At 58.3% G+C, this 25,647-nt stretch overlaps 1 protein-coding gene across 1 annotated transcript in view; it reads right to left on the minus strand.

Moving 5' to 3' along the window:
- The window catches only part of UNC13A (unc-13 homolog A), a 37,402-nt gene extending 14,469 nt beyond the window's left edge, over positions 1-22,933 (minus strand). Inside the window, exons 1-12 of the mRNA XM_037817899.1 lie at positions 22,827-22,933; positions 16,715-16,744; positions 16,145-16,244; positions 14,679-14,796; positions 12,235-12,358; positions 11,518-11,591; positions 11,159-11,210; positions 10,375-10,410; positions 8,376-8,571; positions 1,646-2,179; positions 1,194-1,296; positions 498-544 (exon numbers count right to left, since the gene is read on the minus strand). Of these exons, the coding sequence (XP_037673827.1) occupies positions 498-544; positions 1,194-1,296; positions 1,646-2,179; positions 8,376-8,571; positions 10,375-10,410; positions 11,159-11,210; positions 11,518-11,591; positions 12,235-12,358; positions 14,679-14,796; positions 16,145-16,244; positions 16,715-16,744; positions 22,827-22,848 (1,436 nt within the window). The 5' untranslated portion in view covers positions 22,849-22,933. The remainder of the gene's footprint in view (positions 1-497; positions 545-1,193; positions 1,297-1,645; positions 2,180-8,375; positions 8,572-10,374; positions 10,411-11,158; positions 11,211-11,517; positions 11,592-12,234; positions 12,359-14,678; positions 14,797-16,144; positions 16,245-16,714; positions 16,745-22,826) is intronic.
- Positions 22,934-25,647: the final 2,714 nt, after the last annotated feature.

Below are 25,647 nucleotides of genomic sequence, written 5' to 3' on the forward strand. Positions count from 1 at the left end.
CCTCTAACCTCACCAACCAAATGCTCAAAAAACACCTCTGAAAATCCAGTAACTTAGGAACAAAAGTTAGAAATGACACAATGTTCCATTTAAGGCCAAATGACAGTCGTTCATTCAAGAGCTAGCAACCATAGCCATAATCTGAGAAAGTTACAAGAGGAATCAAAGCAAAAATTTCACTCCAGGTATGTAGATTTATGGAGCAGGAAATGGGTCTCTGCTTTATCTCAGGTTGATTTCTAGGGGGAAATGGTCTTGAGCTTTGCAAGTAGCTTTGTCAAGGTGTTCACATCTCTGGACTCAGTTTCCCCAACTGTAAAATGGAGATGGGAGTGCCCCATCCCCGTGGGCCTGCTGGGTGCGGTGTATGTAGCCAAGCAGGAGCATGGCTACATTATTTGGCTCAGCCTGCCCCCCTACACCGTGAAGGGCACCCCCTCCCCACCCTGGCTGGGCTGGATTGGAAACGCCCTCCAGCCCCTGCAGCTGTCACTCACCCGCCTTTGAACCACAGGGATTTGGACATCTCTCCTTCCCCCCGGGCCTGCAGGAAGGACAGACAGACAGATGTGGTCAGTGTGGCCGCCCCTCCCCTCCCCTTCAGACTGTGTCCTGGGGAGCTCCTGGGCTCTCTCTGGGCTTTAGCTTGTCCATCCATAAAACTGGTTGGGGGAGAGGGGCTTAGCGGTAGACCTTGGCATTTTCTATCGAGCCTAACCCTGACCCAAATTCCTAACCATGAACCTTGACCCTGACATGATTGAAGCCATGACCTCAAGTATGATTCCAGCCCCAGGCCCCGGCTTCCCTCTCCTCCATCCCAAGTTGGAAAGCTCAGATGACCCAGGGGGAGGGAGGCGAGCAGGGGGAGGTCGGCCTGGTGGGGGCTGGCATGGGCGGAGCCAGGCGGTGGGCGGGACTGGGAGGTGAGGTGTGGGAGTGGCATGGGTGTGGGCGGGGGCGTGTTGTGGGGGCGTGGCGTGGACAGACGGGACAGCTGGGAGTGGGCGTGGTCTGGCAGTGCATGGGCGGGGCGTGGGCCTGGCCAGGGAAGGGCAGGCTTGGATACAGGGTGTGGTGGGGGGAGTGGGCGTGGTGTTAACCGCTGGGGGGCGGGGCCTGCGGCTGTGGAGGGGCGTGGCGGGCGGGAGGGGCAGGGGCGCAGGGGCGCCGGCGCGCACCCGCCCACTCACCTCTTGCAGCTGCAGCCGCACCTTGCTGAAGGCCCGCAGCCAGTTGGCCTTGGCCCTGGACATGGAGCCCTGCCCCTCCTGGCCGTCCTCCACCTTTCGCGGCCTGAAACGGAGGTAGGGCGCGGTGCCGCCGGGGCTGGCTCTCCGACCGCCTACCTGGGCCCGTTTCCCTCTCCTGGCCCCTGTGACCCTCGGTGACCCGTTTGCCCTCTGACGCTCTTGTACTCTCCCCCACCCCAGAAAGCCCTCCAGCTCCCTCTTGCTCCTAAGACCCCCCCCCCCGGGGACCTGTGGACCCTCCTGCCCCCTGACTCTCCATTGGCCTCCATTCCAGCCCGTGACCCTGTAACAACCTCTGGCCCCCAACCTCCTTGCCCTCAAGCTCCTTGGGGCCACCCTGACCTTTTGCCCTCGGGATTGCACCTCCACCCCCGTCACCCCCTTCCCAGTACCTCTCCTCCGCCTTGGGGGCCTTGGGCTCCGGGGTCCACTCGGCTGCGAGCCCCTCCTCAGGCACTATGGGCTCGGGGGCCGCCTTGGCCACCTCGGGAGCCTCGGCGGGCACGGCCGGGGCCCTGTCCTCCTTCTCGGCGGGCGGCGGGCGGCTGATGCGCTTGAAGTCCTTGGGCTCCGCCACCGCCACGTGCTCGCGCTCCAAGTAGCCGCCCCGCACCAGCTCGCCCTCGTCCGGCACCTCCTCCTCCTCCTCCAGCTCCTCGTCCAGCCCCTCCTCCTCCAGGGAGTCCTCCAGGTCCTCGTCCAGCTCCTCGTCCAAGTCCTCGTCCAGCTCCTCATCCTGGTCCCAGCGCGGCGAGTCCTTGTGGAAGCTGACGGAGCTGTGGCAGGAGTGGTAGGAGTCCCCGTCGCGCTCGTCCTCCAGCTCCGAGCCCTGCAGGCTCTGCTCGTCCGGGTCGAAGCCGGCGCTGAGCTGCGAGCTGCCCTGGCTCAGCTCCCCCGACGAGGCGTAGCGGCTGCTGCCCGTGGGGCTGCGGGATGGGCGGGGGGGGGGGGGGGGGGGGGGGGGGGGGGGTCAGGATCCGGCCACTGGTCCCTGCCTCCCACACACCCAATGTGCAATTATTGAGCACCGACTGTGCACGGGACACCATGAGTTAAAAAGGCGAAGCCAGGGCCGCGGCACCTGGTGCTGCAGAAACAACATGGCCAGGAGCAGCCCTCCATGTCCCCCTCCCCAAGCTGCACCTCCTGCGACCTGCGCCCTGGATCAGCCCCCCTGGACTCTATCTCTAAAGTGCATGCCCACTCCTCCCACCCCCTGCACCCCAGCCTCTCCTGCACCCACTGTCCCCTCCCAGATGCTGCCCGGATGCCCACACCTGTCCCGGGCAGCTCCTGCCTCCCATGGCAGCCCCTAGGGGACTTTCAAAAATCATAACCAATCCAGCCACCTCCCTCCCCTGCTCCTGGAATAAAACTGAGGCCACTGCCCCGAGTCCCCACACGGCCCAAAGCCCCCCACCCTCCCCGCCTTTCTTTCCATCTCCCACCTGTGCCTCCGGCTCCTGCTCCTCCCACAACCTGTTCCTCCCCGCCTCTGAGCCTCTGCACTGGCTGTTCCTTCCTCGCCTGCTTTATCTGGCAAACTCCCATCTGTCCTTTCGGTCCCTGCTGAAATGTCACTCACTCGGGTGGGGCTCCCCCAAACCTGGCGAGATCAGGGCCCCTCCATCTTATGTGGCCCCCTCGATTGTGCTCGTCATGACCGGAAGAAAGGCCGTGACCTGTGGGCCTCCAGTGTCCCCTTCCAGCTCCCACCTGCGACTCAGCAACCGCTATCACCCCTGCCCCAAGTACCCCCCAGTCAGCGAGGGAGCCCCACCCCCGGCCAACCCCTGGAAATCCCAGGAGGGCTTTCTCCCTCTAGGTCCCATTTGCGAGCTTGTGCTTCTAGAACTTGCGAGTGCCCATTGCAGACACATCCGAGGCGCTCGGGGCCGCAGATCAAGTCCATGTCCCGGGCTGTGTTCTCCTGGGACTTCCCGGAGACCTGCTCAACCCCCTCTCCGCTGCAAGCCCAGCTCCTTCCTCCACCTGGAACCCCCTCTCCTCCTCGGACACCTCGTTTATCCTCCAGGGGCCACCTCCCTGCCCCCTCCTCCAGGAAGCCCTCCCTGAGCTCCCTGCCAGGGTGTCTGGCCCCGTCGCTCCGTGGGCGGTGCCTGGCTGCGTCCCCCCGGCCCTCTCAGACCCAACCTCGTCCAGCACGCGAGGAGCGGCCCGGGTGCCCAGGGGCGGCTCAGCCACCTGCGGAACCGGCCGGCTCTGCCTCTGGATCCTGCCCCCGTCGGGACTCGGCGCTGGAAAGTCTCGCCCTGTATGGCCGTGAAGGCTCCCCCTTTCCCTCCCAGGAATGCCTCTGAGAGACAGACTCCACCAGGGACAAACGGACGCACCCGAGGCCAGAGAAGGACAAGGAGCGACATGCCCGTTGGAGCGAAGCTTGCAAAAGTTTCCCTCAAATACGCTGAAGCCCCTCAGTACCTCTGCGGAGATGGGGTGTTTCCCGCTTGCGCTGCAGCCGCCAGCACACGAGGCCGCTGAGCTGCAAATGCGTCGTGTGACTGAGGGGCTGAATTTTTATTTCATTTTAATTCATTTAAATACAACTTCAAGAAGCCACCTGCAGCCAGAGACTACTTGTCAGATGCCAAAAGCTCCGTCTACCCTGATGGCATAAGATGGACGGTTGGGTTGTTTTCCGACCTCATTTGGAAAGGAAGATTCTGGGAGTTTCCCCGAATCTCAGCCACGAGGTGGCCTGCATGGCTTCGTTTAACTGGGCGCTGCCCCTGAATTTCTGAACATGGAGCTATTTCCCCCATGCAAGGTGGTCCTGAGGGACCCTCCACCGGGGCTGCTGCGGGGCATGGCCTCCGTCCACTTGAAGACCCCGGGGGACTGACCCTGGGCTCCCAGGCGCCTCCTTTAGGGTGAGAACCCCGGCTGACAGGGGGGACCCCAGGCCGGCCTCTGACCCGCAGTGCAGCCTCGGAAAGTCACTTGCTCCTCCCCGTCCTGGGCAAAGCTGGTGGGGAGACGACCAGGCGGCACCAGGGAGGTGAAGGGGCCGTCAGCTCACCCTCACACCATGAGGGCTCCGTGAACCGTTGCCCCTTGTCTTGCCAGGAGATTAGACACAGCAGGACAAGGGCCAGGGGCCATGAGCCCAGAACGTGTTCACGAGGACCGAACCTGACTTTATCTAAAATGTTGACACTCGGTTCATCATGGATTTTAAATAAATATTGAAGCATAATTTGCATGCAATAAAATTCATCCTTTCTGGAATTTTTTGTTCAGTCATGGATTTTTTTTTGCATTCATTTTAAGTTTTAAAAAGTACAGCACACGGACCAATATCCCTTATGAATGTAGATGCAAAAATCCTCAATAAAATACTACAAACTGAACTTAACAACACTTTGAAAGAATTATACACGATGATCAAGTGGGATTTATCCCTGGTATGCAAGGGTGGTGCAGATAAGAAAATTAACCAATGTTAATTAGCAGAATGAAGGGAAAAAAAAAACAAAAAACAAAAAAAAAACTGTCTCAGTTGAAGCAGAAAAAGCATTTGACAAAATCCAGCACCACTTCTTGATTAAAATGCTTAGAAAACTAGGAATAGAAGGAAACTTCCTCAACACAATAAAGAGCATATGTGAAAAACCCACAGCTAAGGGGAGAGACTGAAAGCCTTCCCTCTAAGATCCGGAACAAGATAAGGGAGCCGACTGTCACCACTGCTATTCAACATTGTATTGGAAGTTCTAGCCAGAGCAATTAGGCAAGAAAAAGAAACAAAAGGCATCCAAATCAGAAAGGAAGAAGTGAAACTTTCCCTATCTGCAGATGACATGATCCTGTATACAAAAATGCTGAAGAAATCCAGAACAAAGCTTCTAGAGCTAATAAAGAAACTTAACAAAGTGGCGGGGTACAGAATCAACACCCCAAAATCAGTAGTGTTTCTATACTCTTGTAATTAACAATCCAAAGAGGAAACCAAAAAGAGCAACTAAAGGAATCAAGTATCTAGGAAAAAATTTTAAACCAAGAATGTAAAGGACTTGTACGCAGAAAACTACAAAACATTTCTGAAAGAAATCAAAGAAGACCTACATAAATGGAAGGACATTTTATGTTCATGGATTGGAAGACTAAATATTGTAAAGATGTCATTTTCACTTAAAGCTATTTACAGATTCAATGCAATCCCAACTGAAACTCCAACAGTGTTCTTTGCAGAAATGGAAAAGCCAGTCATCAAATTCATGTGGATGGGTAAGAGGCTCTGAATAGCCAAAACCATCTTGAAAATGAAGAACAAAGCTGGGGGATTCCCCTTCCTGATCTTAAAACTTATTACCAAGCCACAGTAATCAAAACAGCATGGCACTGGCACAAGGACAGACATGGAGAGCAATGGACTTGAGAGCTCAGAAATCAACCCTCAAAATGTGACCAGCTGACTCTTGACAAAGGGGCAAAGACCATTCAGTTGGGACAGAGCAGCCTCTTCAATAAATGGTGTTTGGAGAACTGGATCCCCGTTTCCAAAAAATGAAAGAGGACCCCTACCTCACACCTTATACAAAAATCAACCCAAAATGGACCAAAGACCTAAGTGTAAGAACCAGAACTATCAACCCCCTAGAAGAAAACATAGGAAAGCATTTTCAGGATCTTGTGTTAGGCCATGGTTTCTTAGACTTTATATCAAAAGTATGAGCAATGAAAGAAAAAAGCAGATAAATGGGACGTCATCAAAGCTAAACATTTTTGTATATCAAAGGAATTTATCATGAAAGTAAAATAATATCCTGCAGAATGGGAGAACATATTTGGAAACCACCTATCTGTTAATGGTTTAATATCCAGAGTATACAAGAAATTCTGCAACTCAACAACAATCCAATTTTTAAACAGGCAAAAGGCTTGAACAGAATTTTTCCAGAGAAGATGTACAAGTGGTGAATAAGCCCATGAAAAGAGGCTCAACATCATTAGCTCTGCCGGTTTGGATGTATTATGTCCCCCGAAACTCCATGTTCTTTGACGCAATCTTGTGGGGCAGATGTATTAGTGTCGATTAGGTTGGAAACTTCTGATTGATTGTTTCCATGGAGATGTGACCCACCCAACTGTGAGTGACACCTTTGATTAGGGTGTGACCTCTTGATTAATGTTTCCAAGGAAACGTGGCCCCGCCCACTCGGGATGGGTCTTCATTAGTTCAGTGGACCTATAAAAAGAGCTCACAGACAGAGGGGCCTCAGAGCAACTGAGAGTGACATTTTGAAGAGGAGCTGCAGCTTACAGGGACATTTTGAAGACAGCCACTGAAGGCAGACTTATGCTAGCACAGAGTTTGTTCTGGAGAAGCTAAGAGAAAACGCTCCAAGAGCAACATTTTGGAAAATGCCATTTTGAAACACAACCTGGGAGCAAGCAGACACCAGCCACGTGCCTTTCCAGCTAACAGAGATTTTCTGGACACCATTGGCCATCCTCCAGTAAAGGTACCTGATTATTGGTGACTTACCTTGGACACTTTATGGCCTTAAGATTGTAACTTTGTAACTAAATAAACCCCCTTTATCAAAGCCAATCCATTTCTGGTGTTTTGCATAATGGCAGCATTGGCAAACCGGAACATTAGCCCTTAGGGAAATGCAAATCAAAACTACATATTAGATACCATTTCACACCCACTGACTGGCTATTTAAAAAAAAAAAACAGAAAATAGCAAGTTTTGGCAAGGATGTGGAGACTAGGAAATCTCGTGCATTGCAGGTGGGATGTAAAATGGGGCAACCCCTGTGGGAAACAGTTTGGTGATTCCTCAGAAAGCTAAGAATAGAATTATCCCACCAGCCGGGAGTCCCACCTCTAGGCACACACCCAAGAGAACTGAGAGCAGGGGCTCAGACAGACATTTGCACACCGATGTTCACAGAGGCAGTATTCAGACTTGCCAGAAGACGGAAGCAGCCCACGTGTCCACCATCAGATGATGATAAACACACTGTGGTCTTTACACACAGTGGACTGTGGTAAAGAGGAATGCATTTCCAATACGTGCCACAACCTGGGTGAACTGTGGACATCGTGATGAATGAAACAAGCCAGGCACAAAGATACAAATGTTGTATGATCCCACTGATAGGAAATAATTAGAATAAGCAAATTCACAGAGTCAGAAACCAGAAAGCAGGTTACCAAGGTAAGGGGTAGGGTAAGGAATGAGGCGTTAGTGCTTAGTTAGTACTTAATTAACTATAGTCCATAGTATAATTATAATGATATTCTTTCATTAATTGTGACAAAGATACCACACTAATGCAAAGGCTTAATAACAGGAAAAACTGTGTGAGGGGGTATGTGGGAACTCTACTTCCTGCATGACTTTTCTGTAAACCTACAACAGCAAAAAATAAAAAAATAAAATTTAAAAACTAAACTTTTAGTTTTTAAACTAAAAATAAATTTTAAAACCTAAAACTATTGCATTAAAGTCTTCTTCCTGTGGACGACTGAGTTTTCGGGGCCCTTCAGTTTGCACTTGCGGCAGATGCGGAACAAACTGGCCTTACCCTGGCCCTGGCCCCGGATTCGGGCGAACTTCCCTAACAGGAGGCCCCGCAGTGCGTGTGAGCTGAGCCTAAAACCAGAGCCTAAAAAGGGAAGTAACTTTGACCATACTAATCGAGGTACAGGTCCAACAGGGCGGTAGTCTCCCTCCCACTCCTCCTGGGGGAGACTGTATCTGTGGTGGGGGTGTGGGGGGGTGGAAAACATTTGGAAGAGGCCCTCTGACCAATACCCGGCAGGCAGCCAGAAGCACCACCACAGACGCTGATCCTTAGATGCCTTCCAGCTGTGTGACCTCCGGCAAGTTACCCAACCTCTCTGTGCCTTGCTCTCTCCACCTGTCAGCTGGGGCGCAGCGCGTTCCCCCAGAGGACACGCGCGGGGGCAGCGTTGGTGCCGGCTTAACCCAGGGGTCCCTCAGCTCAGGAGCCGCTTCAGGGGAGCCGAGGGGGCTCCCCTCTCCCCTCCTCCTTCAGCCGCAGCCGCGGGTTTCCGTGCTGCCCACCCAGCGCCCCCCGCCCCGGCTCCTGTCCTCTCCGGGCACATAGCACCCACCCCGGTACCTGAGCGCGCGCGGCTCGGAGAAGTCCTCGTAGCTGGGCAGGGACTCGCGGGCGCCCAGGGCCGGGGTCCGCAGAGCGTACTGGTGCACCGAGGCGTTGGGCTGCGCCGTGGTGTAATAGGGCGGCGGGACGCTGGCGCTCGTCTCGCTGCGGTAGTCGCTGTCGCGGTCGTCCACGGCGCTGTCGGGGTCCTCCACTGCGGGCGGGAGGGGGCGAGAGTGGCGACGGGGTGGGGTCGTGCTGGGGAGGGACGAGCCTGAGGGAGCCGCGGACTCGCGAGGGGGTGTCCTCCAGCTCAGCCAAAGTCGGGGGCCTCTGGAAATGAGGTGGGGTCTCCAGCAGGTAGTGAGCGCCCCGTGAGGAGAGGCATGCAAGCACTCCAGGAAGCTGCAGGGAGCTCAGGAGGACAAGGAGGAGTAAATGCCTTGAACTCTCAGAAGTGCATCTTGATTATTCAAGAGTGGGGACCCCAGGCCCAAACTCACTTGCATAGGAAGAAAGACGGGGCCGTGGCAAAACGCCCTCAAAACTCAAAATCCTCAAAAAAGATTAAACTCTTACTTTGACAAGATCATCCACAGAATCTACTGCCAAAATGGAAATATGTTGGGGGGTGGGGGGGCTGCTGAATTTCAAGTGTTCATAGTACAAACTAAAGGAGGTTTGGTTTGGTTTGGTTTGATTAGTAAAAAAGAAAAAAATTCTAAACTTTAAACAAAATAAAAACTCTAAAAGGAGCACCTCTGGGTAGAGGGATAACTGGGGGTTGTTCATTTTCCTCTTTATTCCTTTCTGTACCTTCTGGAAAAAAATTTAGACAATACACATATTACTCTTTATAATTAAAAGTAATTACCTTTATTTTGAAAGGGAAGCAAAACAATCCATGCAGGAAACTTGAAAAGTACAGAAAAGGGGGAAAATGCAGGGGAAACCCCAGGCCCCCAAATCTCAGACTTTTGACACATTTGCAGGGGGCCGCACAGGGAGAGACTTGTGAAGAGGTTAAATTGTGGCGGCAAGAGAGCGACTTGATTCAGTTAGAAAGCAGTGGTTTGGTTGAAAACAAATCAGCTGAAACTTGGCAGATCAGGGGCCCAGGGACGCTCAGCCCTGGTATCATTTACTAGTGATTTTACACACCAGAGGTGTGCTTTGCCGCTTTTTATATTTTAAATATTTTTGCTCCTTTTCTGGCTGTCTATTTTCTTACCAATTTAATTTTCTAATCGTGTCTATGTGTCAAAAAATAGGTCTAAATTTTTTTAATGGGGTGAATGGTTAAAAATTAATTTTGTCCTTCATGTATAAAGTTCTTTTGACTGCTCTCTAAGTTATTTTGCCTGAAATGAATCTGAAATCCATTTTCAGTTAGCCAAGCTTGCTTTCCCAAGGTAGATCTGATTTCTCTTTTGACTAGGGCCACTGTGACCTACGAGCTTTTTTTCCTTTTCCTGGGGTACCCAACCACCTCATGGTCCACCAGGTGCCGGAACCTGATAAAACAGGCAGAAGCCGAGGGAAACCTACTGCAAGTGTGAAATTCCAGAGAATTAGGTTTGTGTAAGTCGGGGTGTAACTTTTTTAAAATTATAAGCGTCCCTCTCTTAGCTGACACACTGATCACATTGGGAGAAAAGGGGCTTTCTTAAAGTCCAGAGAGTGGGACGGAGAAGGACTGCCTTCTCCGGGGCAGACGGGAGGAAGGGGTGGGGGTCTTTGGGGGCTGGCGTCTCAGCTGCCTGAGACCCTCTCCCTCCCACCCTCCCACCCCTGCTGGGGACCATTTCCAGGTGGAAGAGAAAAATGGGGAGACAGATGGGGGGATGGGGGAGCACAGTCCTAGGCAGAGGCCCTGCCCCGGCCGGACGTCCTGGGCAAAGTGGGAGCCTCTGGGGGAGAAGGGCAGGGAGGGGTCCCACCAGCCCCCCGCCCAACGAGCCAGCCACCGGCCCCCCATTTCCCTTCGGGACCCCCAGGAGGCGAAGCGGCTACTTACTCTGCTGCTCGCCCCAGCCGAAGTAGTTCCAGTTGCCTGCAAAGAAGGAGCAGGTGATGAAGGGGCTCCCGTCATCTCGGAAAACCCCCAGACCCCGACCCCGACCCTTGGGAAGTGGGAGGCTTGGAGGTGAAGGCTGAGTAGGGGTCTCCATTTCCGAAATCGAGCCCACCAGCCAGGGCTGCCACCGGCCCCTGCCCCACCACGGTGCCCCCATGTGGGAAGGGGGCTCGGGGTTCATTCGGGGCAGCAGGACCCTCCCCAGCCCACCCCACCCTCCTGGGGGACACGGGGGGACATGGGGAGACCGCGAGGGGAGGAAAGGGGGACAGGAGCTGGCTGGGCTGGGGCCGGGGGCTCCGTCCTGGGGCTGGTGATCTGCCCCCTGCTCCCCGCCCTGGAGGATGGGCAGAGGCCAGGACGGTGGTGACAGCAGTGGACGGACGTGGTGTGGGGAAAGGAAAGAACTTGGAGCCCCTCAGGGTGCCTTGGAGCCGCCTCTCCTTTGGGGCCTGTGCCTTCCTCCGAGGCAATGGGGCCAGGACTGCAGCTGCCCGTCGCACGCTGCTGGCGCCCGTCTGTGCCATCGGCCGGCGTTGGCCGTGAAGGGTTTGTTGAATGACTCACAGACCCACATCGGGGCCCGAGGCTGTCCTGGAAGCCCCCAGGGGGAGGCAGCCTCGAGGGGTCCGGGGCCCCTCTGCTCTCCACGGGTGGCGATGGGCACTGTGACCCCGCTTCCGGGGTGGGGGTCCTCAGACAGGAGGGGGTCGGGGGTACTTACAGCACTGGCTGCTGGGAACCGGCAGAGGCTTGTCATGCTCGTCCTGGAAGAACTGAGGGTGGGGGACGCGGATCAGGGCAGCTGGTGGCCGTCCACCCCGTCCCACAGCCCCCGCCCCCCAATCCTGCCCCGACGGAGGGGGGCCGTGTCCACAGAGCCCGGGAAGAGGGTGGAGATGCGGTGTGGGAGGGAAACCGGCTGGGGCTGGGGCAGGAGATGCGCGGCCCATGGGCTCCTCTGCTGCAGAGCGGCCAGCCCTGCCCGCGGTGCCCCGAGACCCCCACGCTGGGGGCAGGTCACAGACGGGGCAAAGCTGGGACTCAGGCTGAGGCCCCCCGACCGTGCCCTCGGGGACTCACCTCGTCCTGGTCCCGCAGGGCGTTCAGCTGCTCCAGCTTCTTGGCCCAGTAGCGCGCCTCCTCCTCGGGGATGTCTGTGGGGGAGCTGGCCTGAGCTAGGGTCCCCCCATCCCTATCCCTGCCCCTGTCCCCTCCCCACCCGCAGGCCTGGGGACCCCCAGCTCCCAGCCAAAGGCAAAGTGGGGAGGGGGTGGCCTCAATTCAGTGGGGGACGTGGAGGCGCCCCTGCCCCGAGGAGCCACTCCCCGCCCCAGAGCTGCCCGGAAGGGGACGGGGTGCACAGGGGACAGGCCCAGGGCCACAGGGAGGGGTCCGCGGGTCCTTGCAAAGACGGTGGCACATTCCAGGGCTGCCGAGAGGGGCAGGGGCTCCACGTGGCTCCACCTGTCTTTTCTCTCCGTCCATCTGTCCTTCTGTCCTTGCTCTGTCTCTGTCTCTGTCTCTATCTCTCTCTGTCTCTCCGTCTCTATCTCTGTCTCTCTATCTCTCTCTGTCTCTCTCTCTGCCTCCACTTTCCCCCACCCCCGGTGCAGCCTCTCCACCCGGCCCCAAGGCTGGGACCTGCTCTGCTCGCGGCAGGTGTGGGACCCGCTGGCTGCACCCAGGGGAACCCCAGGGAGGGGCTGCCCCAGCCTCGAGTCAGGGCCGCCGGGCCCAGCTGGGGGTTCTGGCCTGTAGGTCCGGCCCGGGCGGGGGCTCCCGTGCCCCCACACTCACCCAGGGGCAGCTCGAAGCGCGTGTCGAGAAGGATGCGGTGGAAGGTGGGGTCTTTGGTGCCACAGATCTCGCTGTCGGCCATGATGACCTGGGAGTCCAGTGTCAGCCACTCTCCGGGGCCCTCCTGGGGGCAGGGGTCCTGGTGAGGAGGGGTTGGGCCAGGCACCCCACTCTCGTGGGTATTCCACTCACCCCATCTCACCTGAGACCAAGGGCCACAGCCTGGGTCAGCGGAACCCAGAGACAAGGACCCAGTGGAGGGTCCCAGCCTTGCACGGCCATCGCCCCCACACACACAAGTGGGGTCATGGAGCCCTGATTTTAGAGGAAAGCCCTGACCCACCCACCACCCAGAAGGAAACCCCCCACGGGAATGAGCCAATCCCTTCGGTTTGGGGATGTAAACCCTTGGGCAAGCAGGGTCCACTCTGACCCTCAGTTTCTTCATTTCTCAAATGGGAATGATCTACTTTCTGCAGCCCTAGGGAGAGGCTGGGGGAGCAGCTGAGTGTCCCGGGTCCCCTGCAGGGGCCAGCACCGCTCCAGGTGACCAGCCCTGACCCCCTGTGGGATACTGATTACGTGCTTCGACTTGGCGGGCCTGGGCTGGAGGACCTGATCAGCCCCTGGGGAGGGTGGTGGGCACGGGCGACAGCGCCCTCCACAGCCCCCCAGGCCTGATAAAGTGAGGCCGGAGGCAGGCCCCATTTCCTCACCCAAAATACCACCGTTAGGGGAGGCTTGCCGGAGGGAACCGCCTTTTCCCCACCCCCTTATCTTGCCCGCACACCCCCCGTTGCCAGAGCAACTCCTGCCACCACCAGTGCGCATACACTGTTGCCAGACACCGTTGCCAGAGCAACTCCCGCCCCTTTTCAAACAACCTCCGCGCCCTCTTAGAACCAATCCTAACCTCCGCACCCTCTCAGAACCAATCCTAGCCTTTATCCCCTCAGCATTGGCTTGTAACAACCCCCGCCCTCTATGCCAGCCTATATAACCTGTGCTCACCCCTAATAAACGCTCTCGGCTTCCTCACCCTCAAAGAAACGTGTCCCGCCTGTTTCCTCTCGCCGCCCTCCACACCTTGCACACCACCGCCGGGGACCTGGCCAAGTCCCCCGCCTCGCCTTCGCCTCCGGGAAAGAGCCCCCGCCGCCGGTACCCTCCGAGCAACGCCGAGAGCCGAGGGTTCAGCAACCGGCTGCCCCCCCGCTCCCCAACGCAGTAGACGCGACCGCAACCCCCACTTTGAGGGGCCTCACTAGCCTGAACGACTGCACCCATTTCCTCCCTCTTCATTCATTCATTCATTCATTCACTAATTTCCCAGCACCTCCTTTATGCCAAGCCTTTGCTGGGTGATGCCAGGATCCCCAAGGGCCACTGAACTGTTTGACCTGGCAACGCCACTCCTGGGCATCTGCCCCTAAGAGCTGAACCCAGTTCATGGTGGCCTCATTCACAGCAGCCAGCGGTGGACAGATGAACGGAGAACAAAACACACACGGAATACCATGCAGCCGTGAAAATGAATGAGGCCATAACGTGCAATGACGTGGATGAACCTCGAAGACACCACGTTGAGTGAGAAAAGCCAGGCATAAAAGGATGGATATTGCAAGATTTCTCTTACACGAGGCATCTAGAATAAGTGAATTCATCGAGACGGAAAATAAACCAATGGCCACTGGGGGCTGGGGAGGGGCAAGGGACAGTTCCTGACTGGGAGCAGAGTTTTTGTTTGTGGTGACGAAAAAATGTTGGTGATGGACAGTGGCAAAGGTAATTAATGCCACTGGATTGTAAACCTAAAAATGGTCAAAACATTTAAATGTTATTTTATTACAGTTTTTTTTAAATGTTTAAAAAAATAAAGATGATCTGGGGTCAGCATAGAGGGGCGAGACTTAAAGCCAAGGGAGGAGGCTGGGCGGGGGTTGGGCTCAGGGCCTGGTTCGTGTCCCCTTCCCAATTTGGTGCTGCCACAACTTTCCCACTGCTGCCCCTGGGGCGCAAAATGCTATTTACCCACCGTACCCCTCCACCCCTTTTTCCAAAGTGATTGATTTTCAGCTGGGTAGGTGGCTGCACAGTTTAAGACTACATTTCCCAGACTCCCCTGCAGCGTGCAGCGTGGTGAGGTCACATGACTAATGTGGCTAATGGGTGAGCAGCTGCCAGGTTGTGCCCTTAAACAGGAGGGGCCTCCCCACCTTTCTCTCCCTGGTCTGGAATGCAGGCGAAATGGTGAGCTTCAAGCAGCCATTTTGGGCTACGAGGTAGAAGCCACAGGGCAGAAAAAGCAGAGCAACAAGATGGAAGGATCCCAGGCCCTGGCAACTTTGGAGCTGTGATGGCAGGTCTGGGCGTCCAGGCAGGCGTTGTCAGGAGATGTTTAGGCCGCTGGCCTCTGCCACCCCGACGCTCCCCCACCCACTCACCTCATTGGACTGGCGGATGGTCCGCAGTGGAATCCACACGGTGCCCACCATCGTGTCCCAGATGAGCCCTTTGTTCCACACCTCCACGGTCAGCCCCAGGTCCAGACGGTTAATCTCACTGTGGAGAGGGGTGTGAGCAAGGGAAGAGGGGCTCAGAGGGGTCAGTTCTTTCACCCGAGGACACACAGCAAACCCTGGCCCACGTGAATCCAGGGCCCCCTCAGGGGAAACTGAGGCCCAGGGGAGAAGTTACCAGCTCAGAGTCTCCCAGCAAAACCAAGAATCAAGCCAGGAAGGAAGGAGCAGGGCAGATGTTACACCCCCAATCTGCTGCCCCTTCCTAGAACACTCACCCCAACAATGCTGACAAGTGGGGAAGAGGCTCCAGCACCCTCTCTGGCTCCCTGTGACCCCAGGATAAGGGCATTTGGGGGCAGCTCCATCCTCCAAGTGTCATCTCCACCCGACCATGGGGCCGTGCACATGCACAGCCCCACCTGCAAACAGCCAATTTGGGTGTAGTGGGGGGGCTCAGCCAATTCACTGCATTTACCAATTGACCAACATCAAGGGCTGCTCCCAGCCCCAGCCTGGGGGCCTTGCGTGGCCACCACTGACCATCCCCGGCCAGGCCCTCGGGGCAAGGGCTACCTGGGCCTGGCTCCATTGGCCACAGGCTGTGCGACACTGAGCAGGTGGACTGCCCTCTCTGAGCCTCCGTGTCCTCAGCTGTAAAGTGGGGTTGTGACAGCACTTCCTTGCACGTGTGGGCAGAAGCAGTTTCACTGACACGTGTCAAGCATCGGATCTGGGCAGGAGGCCCCTTAGTCACCATCATCGGGGATTGTGGGTGCGCGGTTGTTTGCAAGTGTGTGTGGGGGCCTGGGGGCTCCAGGTGGGGAGGGTCCGGGTCACTCATCTCTTCCATTACTAGACAAATACTTATTGAGCACCTGCTGTGTGCCTGGTCACAGTGGGGACAGAGACAGACAGCCCCACCCTCCTGGAGCTCACAGTCCTGGGGTGGGGAACAAAAATGTACCCCAAAGTCACAGAAACAACTAAAGCAACAACTGGGGGCAAAGTCTGGGAAGGAAAGATGCTCTGAAGTTGCAGCATGGGGGTGTGATCAGGGAGGGCTTCCCTGAGGAGGTGATGCCAGCTGGGCCGCGAAGGATGTGGGGCGAGCGTGTGCAAAGGCCCTGGGGTGGAAAGGGGCTGCCGGCAGGTGAGCAAGGGGGCACGGAGGGAGAGGCCGGGCAGTCCAGCCGTGTGGGATCTGTTCTGAGGCTGAGGGGGCAGGGCTGGAACACAAGGCGACAGGATGTGACCTGTAGTTTAGAAACTACCCGCCTGGCTGCCTGGCAGAGAACAGACAGTGCGAGGCGGGTGGCAGCGGGGGCCGGGGCGGAGGCTGCGGAGGCTGCGGGGAGAGCAGGGCCTGGGGTCCCGGGGAGCAGACTCACAACATGAAGTCCTGCTCCCAGCTGGGCTGGCCGCCCCGCACGGCGATCGTCGTGCTCTTGACATTCTGCACCTTCAGGGTCACGTACGTGTTGAACTTCTCTGCGGTGGCAAGAGCATGGGTCAGCACGGGGCGCAGGGACAGCCATGCCCCCCAGTTCTCAAGGACCCCGTCAGACCTCCGAGTGCTTGGGGGGTTCGGGGCAGCAAGGCCCGCGGGCAGGTGGGATTTTAGGGTGCCCACCCTGGGCTTTGAAAGGACAATGTCCAGTCGGCGTGGCATGCAGCTGGGGACTGGCACTCCAAAAGGGAAGGCGAGAACCCCCCTCGCCCCTCAGGGCCTCACTTTCTCCCTCTTAGCGGGGTCCCCAGGGCCTGGGGAGACCCTACAGGCTCGGGGACCCCTGGCCAAGGTCTGCCCCCCTCCCCTTCAACCCTTCCACTCCCCTGACACTCAGCAGACACAAAGCCCAAGTTCCCACATTGGCTCAGACCTCTCCCCAGTCTCTCGGAGAAGCAGACAGACAGACAGACAGATGGCACAGGACAGGGCAGGAAGAGAGGTCACTTACCTTGGGCACCATCAAACTTGGCTTTTTTGACTGTGGAGAGAGACAGAGGAAGGGGAGAGAGAGGGGAGAGGCGGGGAGGAGAGAGACAGAGGCACGGAGAGATGCAGAGATGCGGAGACACACGGAGGAGAGACAGAGGGGAGAGAGGCGGGGGGAGGAGAGGAAGACAGTCAGACCCTGCGACGGGCAGCCCGGGGCTGGGGAGATGCGGGCTCAGGAGCAGCACCTCACCCCCTCCCATCCCCATCAAACTCCCTGAACCCCCCACCCCAGCTGTGCCTCGACCCCAAACTGAACAAGATTCAAGAGAAGGAGTTGGGGGCCGGGGGTAGGAGAGGCCTCCTACAGGAAGCCCTCCAGGGTTGCCGCAGAGGACGGAGGGAAGCTGGGGAAAGGAGAAGGGTGGGGAGAGGCTGGACGAGCTGCGGTGACGCCTTCCCCTGCCAGACCAGTGACACATCCCTGCGGCTGTCCAGCCCAGTCTGGCCTCCCAAGCGCTCCTGGGGCCGTGGGTTCAAGACCCAAAGGGCGCCTGGGAGAGGCGGGACGGGATGGCCTGGCTGGAGGACTGCTGGATGCCAGCCCGCCCGAGGGGCCCCAGAGTGGAAAGCCCTGACAGGGCCAGTCCCATGTAGGCCCGTCCTGCGGGTTTCGGGGCAACTGGAGCCCTTCTGGTCTACACCTGCTCTTCTGACGGGACACTGAACCCCCACTTTCAGTATTTCCCGCTCCTGCGTCTGCCCCAGCATCTTTCTCCCTCACTCACTCTCCACCCCCCAAAACCTGTCCCCAAACTGAGCCCGGCCACTCCCCTCCCCTTTCCCCTTTGCCTTCTGCCTCCTTCCTTTTCAAACCGAATGTTGTTTGTGTGGGTAGCTGTGACAGGTTGAATTACATCCCCCAAAACAGGTCCTGAGTTCCAACCCCAGTCCCTGTGTGTGCCATATTCAGAAACGGGATCTTTGAGGATGAGGGTCATTAGTGTCCGGTTAGTGTGGGGAGACGGACAGACAGAGGTGCTGGGTGGGGATGGACGCTGGGTGACCCGCGTTCCACCAGGCCCGGCGCGGGCTGAGGGGACGCTCCTGTCCGGCCTCGTCCCCTCCCAGAGGGGCCGCGGCGGCTCCCTGGGGCTCAGGGGGGTCCCGGGTGTCCTCGGTTTCCCCCCCGGCACACACACGCAGCGGTTCCCAGGCACCGGGAGGCGGGTGGAGTAAGCTGGGGATGAGTTCTGGAAGCGGACTGTTCTGCTCTGCTCCTGAGTCAGGCCCGGCCTTTCCCAGGCCCGAGGCTGGAATCTCCGCCTCGCAAAAGCGCAGAAGGGCCCGGGGTGGGGGGGGAGAGAACCCCGACGGCGGCTCTGAGCAGCTCAGCAAACCCCGGTTGTTCCCATCGCGGGCAGTGGGGGGGGGGGGGGGTCACACTGGAGGCACCGCGGGGGCTCCCGGTTACAGAGCGCGGCGGAGGCGCCCCCTCCCCGAAAGCATACCCCGACTTCAGAGACAGCTGCCCGCCCTCCCCCCGGCCTCCCTCAGGGAGTCTCTTTGGGGGGGCTCAGAGAGGGGAGGGGGCTCGGGGTGGGGGGGCGACAGAGGAGGAGGGGAATCAGGGAAAGGGGTTCACGGGAGGGGGGTTAAGGGGGTCGAGGGCTCATCGTGGGGGTGGGCCTCGGGAAGCGGGGCTCAGATGGGGGGCACTAAGGAGGGGGCGGGGGAAGGGGCGCGGCGGAGGGAGGGGCTCAGAGAAGGGGCGAGTCTCCCCCTCTCTCGCCCTCCGCGCTGCCGCCGTCTCACCCCAGCCACCCGTCCCCGTGCCGCCCGGCAGCGGAATCGGGGTCACCGTGGCGGAAGCGCCGCCCCCCTCCCCCGCGGGCTCCCGGTCACAGGAGCTATTTATAACGGGGGCGCCGGGGACGGCGCCGGGGAGGGGAGGGACGGGGATCCCGGCCCGGCGGGGGGTTGGGGGGCGGGTGGAGAGGGGAAACAGGGTGCGGTGAGGTGGCGCAGGCAGCTCTGTCCCCGCCCCGTCCCCTTCCTGCGCCCCCTCCTCTCCCCTCTCGGCCTCTTTCCCACCTTCGGCATCCTCCCTTGGGTTCCTATTGCTGCTATTTTTGTTAGGAGTTTTCCTGTATGACTGGGGTCTAAGTGTGTCCCCCGGTTTTAACTGAGGTGGGCTCCACTCTTGGGGTGCCCAACCCTTGACATGCTGGGTCTTGGGGGGGCACCGGAGGCACTGGGGAGAGGGCGACCGGCCATCACAGGGTGCAAGCCCTCCCAGGTGTCAGAACATCCTAGAAAACCACCAGAATCAAATCAGCAAGGCCTGGGGCTGGGGGCCTTGAGACAACCCAGAAATAGATTCCAGGGTTCCCAGGAGCTGATCTGCAGCGGAAGGTGGAGGGGTCATGATAAGGGACCCGGCCCCACTGGCTGGTGGAGGAGAGAGGAAACCTGGGCTCACAGAAGTAAGCTGGAGGCTTCCGTGTAAAAACAAAATGGGAAGACCCCAAGCTCCAGGGGCTGGGGTGCCCAGGGACTTGTCTGTGCCTCTTTCCACCGAGCTCCCGGATGGGGCCCGGCGTACAGTCGGTGCTCACTAAGAGCGTCGGCTGAGAGGATGATGTCGTTTCACCCTCGCTGGGCCTGTCCCTCTGGCCTGAACTTCCGATGAACTGGGGTCCCTCCTGCCCGGGGGCCTGGGGTTCTCCGTGCCCCTGTCTTGAGGCCGGAACACGGTGGCCGCTCAGGAAACATCCTATGGCCCCAGAACTCTTTCCAGAGGCCGTTAATACCCGGTAATAAAAAGGCCCCCGTGGGTCTTTCGTGCCTTTCCTCCACGGAGGGCCCGGCCGGCTGCCCTGCATCACCTCCCTGCGGATCTCTGCAAACCAGGGCTGGGCACGGTCAGGGTGTCCATTCCACAGGCGGAAAAAGCCAGGGACGGAGAGGACAGCCAGGCACCCTGGGCACCTCTCAGGGGAAGCTCTTTGGGTGAGGAAGGGGCTAAGGTGACAGGGAGGGGGCCGTGGAGCAGCCGGGACCAGAGGGGAAGTCGCAGCATGCCTGCCTGCTGAGTGAAGGACAGAAGCGGTGAACGCTGTTGGGTGTCAGATTTCCGTGGAAGGGACTTGGGGTTCCCTCATGTCCTGGGGGGCTGATGGGCAGCTTGAGCCTTCCCCAGAGCAGGCAGAGGAGACAGGGAGCTCCACCTTCCGGCTTTATGACACCAGGAAACTGTGGGAGCCCCCTGGGCCCCCATTTTCCTCATCTGTAAAATTGGGGTGCCCTGAGGACTGAGGAGGGTGCAGAGGCCCTGCACACCCTGTGGGACGCTGGGGGCCTGGCTGGCCGTGGAGAGTGCTGGTTGGAGGCAAGCAGCCCTTGTGCATTCATTGACACACTCGGCTTGGTCACCCACCCAGCACTGGGGCAGGTAAGCAGGCCTGGGGGTGCCCCCCATGAGTGCCCTTCCAGTGCTGCTTCTCCCTCTTGAGACCCGGGCAGGTGTGGGCACCTGGCTGTGTCCCCTGGGCCCCGTCGGCCCTGCCCTGCCTCCCACTCTGACCCCAGCAGCTGGGGGCCTGGCGCCAAGTAGCTGCTCACTTAACACTAGGATACATACACAAGTGGATCCAGGAAGGGTGCGGGGGATGGCCGTCCACTCCTCAGGACGCTGCTGAGACCAGGCAGAGAGACGGAGGGCACGGGGGGGGGGACAGAGGCTAGGCGGGTTCTGGGCAGGCTGTACGCACTGGAGCCAGGGTCTGCACACAAGAGCTGGCGTTTGCGTGGCCTTGCATGTGCACTGGCAGAGAGGAGTCTGCTCGCCTTATGGGGCAGACAGGTGCGTGTCCATGGAGGCTTGCAGGTGAGGGTGAGCAGCTCGTGCCTGGGGTGGGGTGACTGTGACCTCAAGTACATGTGGGCTGGTAGATGTGTGCACATGGTGAGCCCTGCAATCACCAGAGGCCTGAAAGCAGCTACTGGGGCTGTCCAGGCACGTGGTGTGTGTCTGTGCACAGCCTCGACACGTGCTGACGTGCACACTTGCTTCTTGGGATGGGGGGTCTAGGTGAACGCACGTCTGCGTGTTAGGACGCGCGGGATCCTTGTGTGGCATGTGTGTTGGGAACACACATCAAGCACAAATGGAGCCATCTGCTTCCATTTGCACGTGTGTTGCCATGTGTGCACGCATGTGTGAGCCCAGGTGTGTGGTTTCATGTGCAGCCTTAGCGTGTTCTGTGCATTGATACCAGTCTGGGGGTGAATGTGCAGCCCCGGGGTGCAGGTGAGGGCAGAAGCCAGGGGCCCTGGCTGGGGGGCAGGTATTGTCTTAACTCCCGGGATGAGCTCAGACCTCACAGAGACCCTCTCAGTCCCGTCCCCCTGTCCGCAGTCCGCCCCCCACCCCCGCCTCCCCACAGTGAGGTTCATCCATCCCTTCCCCTAACCCCTCAGCTGCTTGCCCCCAGCCTGGCCCCTCCCCACTCTGCTGGTGACCCCTTCCTGAGGGGGTCCACAGGTTCTAGCACAATCCTGACCCCAGGCGTCCGTTTCTAGAGGCCTCCCCCTCCCGCTGTCCCCCCCCCCAACAACCCCCGCAGCCGATCCTCCAGTTTGTGTCACAGGGCGAGACTCCTGCCCCGCCTCGACAGGCGAACCTCCCGGAGACCAAATCGGGGGTGTGAGGTGGGGCAGAGAGGAGGGCAGAGGAGAGAGCAGGGAGGAGCCAGCGGGACACCTGGCCCCCACCCCAGTGTGACCCCCAGAGGAGGGGAGGGGTCTGTGGGGGGCGGGACGCCCACCTACCTCCCCTTCCCCCCCCTCCGTCGGGCCTACAAGGTGGGGTTGAACAGGGGTGGCCTCCCACCCGACTCCCCTAATTCCACAGGCTCTCGCATAGCCTGGAGGCCGGGCGCTGGGTGAGCCGAGCTTGGCTCTCACGGCGCTCCCCCACCCCTCAGCCTCCCCCGCCCAGAGCGAGCCCGGGAATAGACACGAAGGCGGCAGACACGGGGGCCTCTGGCCCTTTAAGAACACCCGCGTCCACGCCGCCCGGCCCGGCCCGATTTGCAAGCGGGAAGCGGCGGCGGCGGGAGCGCGCGGGCGGGGCCGGGTTTGTGAATGGAGCCGGCGAGGGGGAGGGGCGGCGGGGGCGGGGCCCGGCAGAGCACAGACCCACGGCGCACGCTCCCGCCGCCCGAGGTCTCCCGGAGCCTGACGTCTCGGGCGGGGCCGAGCCACCCCCTCCCCCACCCCAGCCTCCCCGAAGGGGGAGCGGACCCCAGCCCTCAACACCCGGGTTCAGACCTCTGTGGGCCTCGAGCCCCCGCCCGCCGCCACCCCCGCCGCCCGAGGTCTCCCGGAGCCTGAGTTCTCAGCGGGAGTGCCTGGTGGGTGGGCTTGTAGCCCACCGCAGCCTCGGAGGTGCGGGGCGGGGACGGATCGCCCCCCTCCGCGGCTCTCCCCCCCCGCCCCCGCCCCCCAGAGCAGAACGCGGGCCTGGGCGCGGGCCTCGGCGCAGATGGCGTCCTGGCCCCAAAATAGCTCCCCCGTTCCTCCCTCCCTCCCGTGCGAGACGGGTCAGGAGGAGTGTCGGGGTCGCTGCCCCTCCGAGGGGTCGGCTCCCCGCCAGAGGGCTCCCCAGCCCCACTCGGGAGGCAAAGGGGTTAACCGGACAGGCGCCCCCAGACCCGAATCGCAGCCCTGTCCGGGCGTGGGGAGGGGTCTCCACTGCAGAGTCTCTCTGGCCGGGATCCTGCCTCCCCTGCCCTCCCTTCGAATTCCGAGCCGAGTCCGCGTCCGCGCGGCCCGCAGCCCCGCCCGGGGCGCCCCCCGAGCACCCCAACCCTCGGGCTCCCAGACCGGCCCCTTCCACGCGGACCCGGCAGGAGCCCGGTCTACACAGACCTCGAGTCCAGCCCGTTTCCAGGTGGAGCCCAGGCCGCTGCCCGCGTCCACACGGGCCTCCGTGTTCAGCCGCGTCCACACGGCCCCCGGCAGCGGCCCCCGGGACCCCCGTGAGCCCACCGCGCCTACACGGGCTAGAGATCGTTCCCCGGAGCTCCGTCCGCGTCCACGCGGGCCCCCGCCCCAGCCGCGCCTCCTACCTCCCACGCAAAGCAGAGACATGTCTCCGGGTCGCCGGCGGCGGGGGCGACGGGGGCGCGGGGGCGCGGGGGGCTCAGCGGCCGCTGGGCAGGGGCTCCGCCGGGGCCCGCTCTCCGCCGCCGGCCATCTTGCTTCAGCACCGGGGCGCGGACAGCTCCCGACGCGGCGTGACGCGGGCGGGCGGGGCGCGGGGAGGGGGAGGGCGCCGGGGAGGGGGCGGGGCCCGGGGCGCGGGGAGGGGGCGGGGAGGAGACGGCTGTGAACCCGGGGTGGACGTGTTCTTGGTTTTCGTGTACATTCTGGTGGGTGTGGGCGCGTGGTAAATAAGACCTCCTTCCTTAAGGCGTGGCCCCACTGAACCATGGTGGGCTTTAATCCGGGTTATTCGTGGGGTCCTTTATAAACCGAATGAAAGTCAGGCAGAGAGAAGCCACTGCGAGCAGCCAGACGCTGGAAGTCCACGGAATGCAGAAGGGAAAGGAGAAGAAAAAGCCCAGACAACCGCAGAGATCGCCAGCCAGCCAGAAGACACCGATCCCAGGAGGAAACCAGCCTTCTAGCCCCTGAAACCGTGAGCCAACAACCTACCCTTGTGTGGTATTTGTTTTAGCAGCCGGGAATATCAAACACTGGCAAACTCCTATTCATCCATCAATGCCCAGTTCAAGGATCCCCCTCCTCCAAAAAGCCTTCCCTGACTTCCCCAAAGGAGCCTTTACTCTGCCTTCTGGACTTGTCAAGCCCAGATCCCTTGCTCAGGTCCCACCCTGACCCCAACTCAGCTGTGCCCACCTCCCTTCTCCCCCTGCATCCCACATCTAGCTGGGCAGCTCCGCAGGGCCAGTGTCCCCAGCAAACAAGAAGGAGCTTCAGAAAGGACGAAACGTGCATGGAAATGGTTGCCAATGGAGCTTGTGTTCAAAAGCAGGACCTTGGGCTTTTTTCTTTATTCCTATTTTTTTTTAGGTACCTTAAATACATTTACATCTTTATCAGTCATTGGCTTTTTGTTTGCCTCATCTGGGCCTGGTTTTATATACTTTGTACCTAGAAAAATATTGATCTCGATTATTTTCTCCCAGGGTAGGAGTTACCACACTGTGTGCAAGGACACAGTGTGGCTTCTGAATCATCACCTAAAGTTTGTAGAAAATCAGCAAAGCAAGAATTGAAGAAAGTAGTTTACATGATTCAGTTGAAGTTCTTAAGTCATTAGATGTTTTTTCATCATCTATTGTATGCAAGATGAGGCCAATAACACAGAATTATGTTGATATGGCCAAAATGCATTTTATTATAAGGGTTGATAGCCAGGTTTGCTCTAAACACCAGCTGCTTTGGTGCATATTCCTTAAAATTCAAGGGGTGAGAAATAATACCCTCTGATTTAGTAGCTATGACTATTTCTAAGCTGATAACGTAGAAGTTTACTTTGAAAAAGTCTGGAAAACATGGTGTACACAAGAGGTGTTTTGTAAAGAGCTTCTTAGCTTTTGTAATGTACCATTGTGCCGGTTTGGATGTATTATGTCCCCCCAAAAGCCATATTCTGTAATGCAATCTTGTGGGGGCAGATTTATTAATCTTTCTGATTAGGTTGTGACCTCTTGATTGATTGTTTCCATGGAGACGTGACTCAACCAGCTGTGGGTGATACCTTTCATTAGATCACTTCCCTGGAGGTGTGGCCCCGCCCATTCAGGGTGGGCCTTGATTAGTTCACTGGAGTCCTATAAGAGCTCAGACAGAAGCAGCTCGGTGCTGCAGTGAGAGAGACTTCTGGAGAGACTCTGGGAGCTGACACTTTGGAGATGGTTGCCCGGAGTTTGCTCCAGAGAAGCTAAGAGAGTCAGAAGCCCAGAGACATTTTGGAGAAAGCCATTTTGAAACCAGAACCCCGGAGCAGACGCCAGCCACGTTCCCTCCCAGCTGACAGAGCTGTTCCAGATGCCATCGGCCGTTCTTCAGTGGAGGTTCCTCTTGTTGATGCCTTAGTTTGGACACTTTTATGGTCATAGAACTGTAAACTTGTAACCTCATAAATCTCCTTTATAAAAGCCAATCCATTTCTGGTATTTTGCATAACAAGCAGCACTAAGCAAACCAGAACAACCATGTTTCTCAAAGTTTGTGTTTTTGTTAATAAAACATTTTATAATGTAAAAGAAAGTGGGGGGGGGGACCTAACAGAACCTACCCCTCAGGGTTGCAGGAGATGCCGGATGTGTTCACAGCTGCCAACACTTGGGATCCTAACAGACACTGAGCACCGTGTTTCTCTTGCTGCTTGTAACGCGTTTATTAAATGTCGGTTTGCGTATGTGAGACTGAGAGGCAGCGTCCGCTCCGGGGTTGGATAAAGAAGATTCCCGTCACAGTGCAGGGCCCCAAATGCGTCTCTCCAGTCCCACCACCCCTCCTCCAGAAGGAAGAACTACCCAAACTGCTTTTCTTCCCCTGCCTATCCTTTCTGTTTCCCCTCATTTCCCAGTGAGATGACGCATGCTTCTTTGCATGCTTCTGGACTTGTCACTGGAATCAGACGTTCACTATTTACAAATGTTTACTCATCAGTTTGTTTGCTCAGGTGATTCTGGGGACGTTCATCCGAGTTGCTGCAGGTGGCTGTCGTCTGTTCCCTTTTCACTGCTGTATAGTGTTTCTTTGTGCAAATTGCCCGTTGGCTATTCATCTATTCGCCAGGTTGTGGGCACTGGGGTTGTCTCCAGTTTGGCTTTATTACAGACAGAGCATTTATGAGCATTCTCAGCCGTGTCTGCAGGGTTGGAGGACGTGCAGATTGCCAGGTGAGGGTCACCG

This window comes from Choloepus didactylus, chromosome 25 (assembly GCF_015220235.1).
Source record: "Choloepus didactylus isolate mChoDid1 chromosome 25, mChoDid1.pri, whole genome shotgun sequence".
NCBI classification, from domain to species: domain Eukaryota; kingdom Metazoa; phylum Chordata; class Mammalia; order Pilosa; family Megalonychidae; genus Choloepus; species Choloepus didactylus.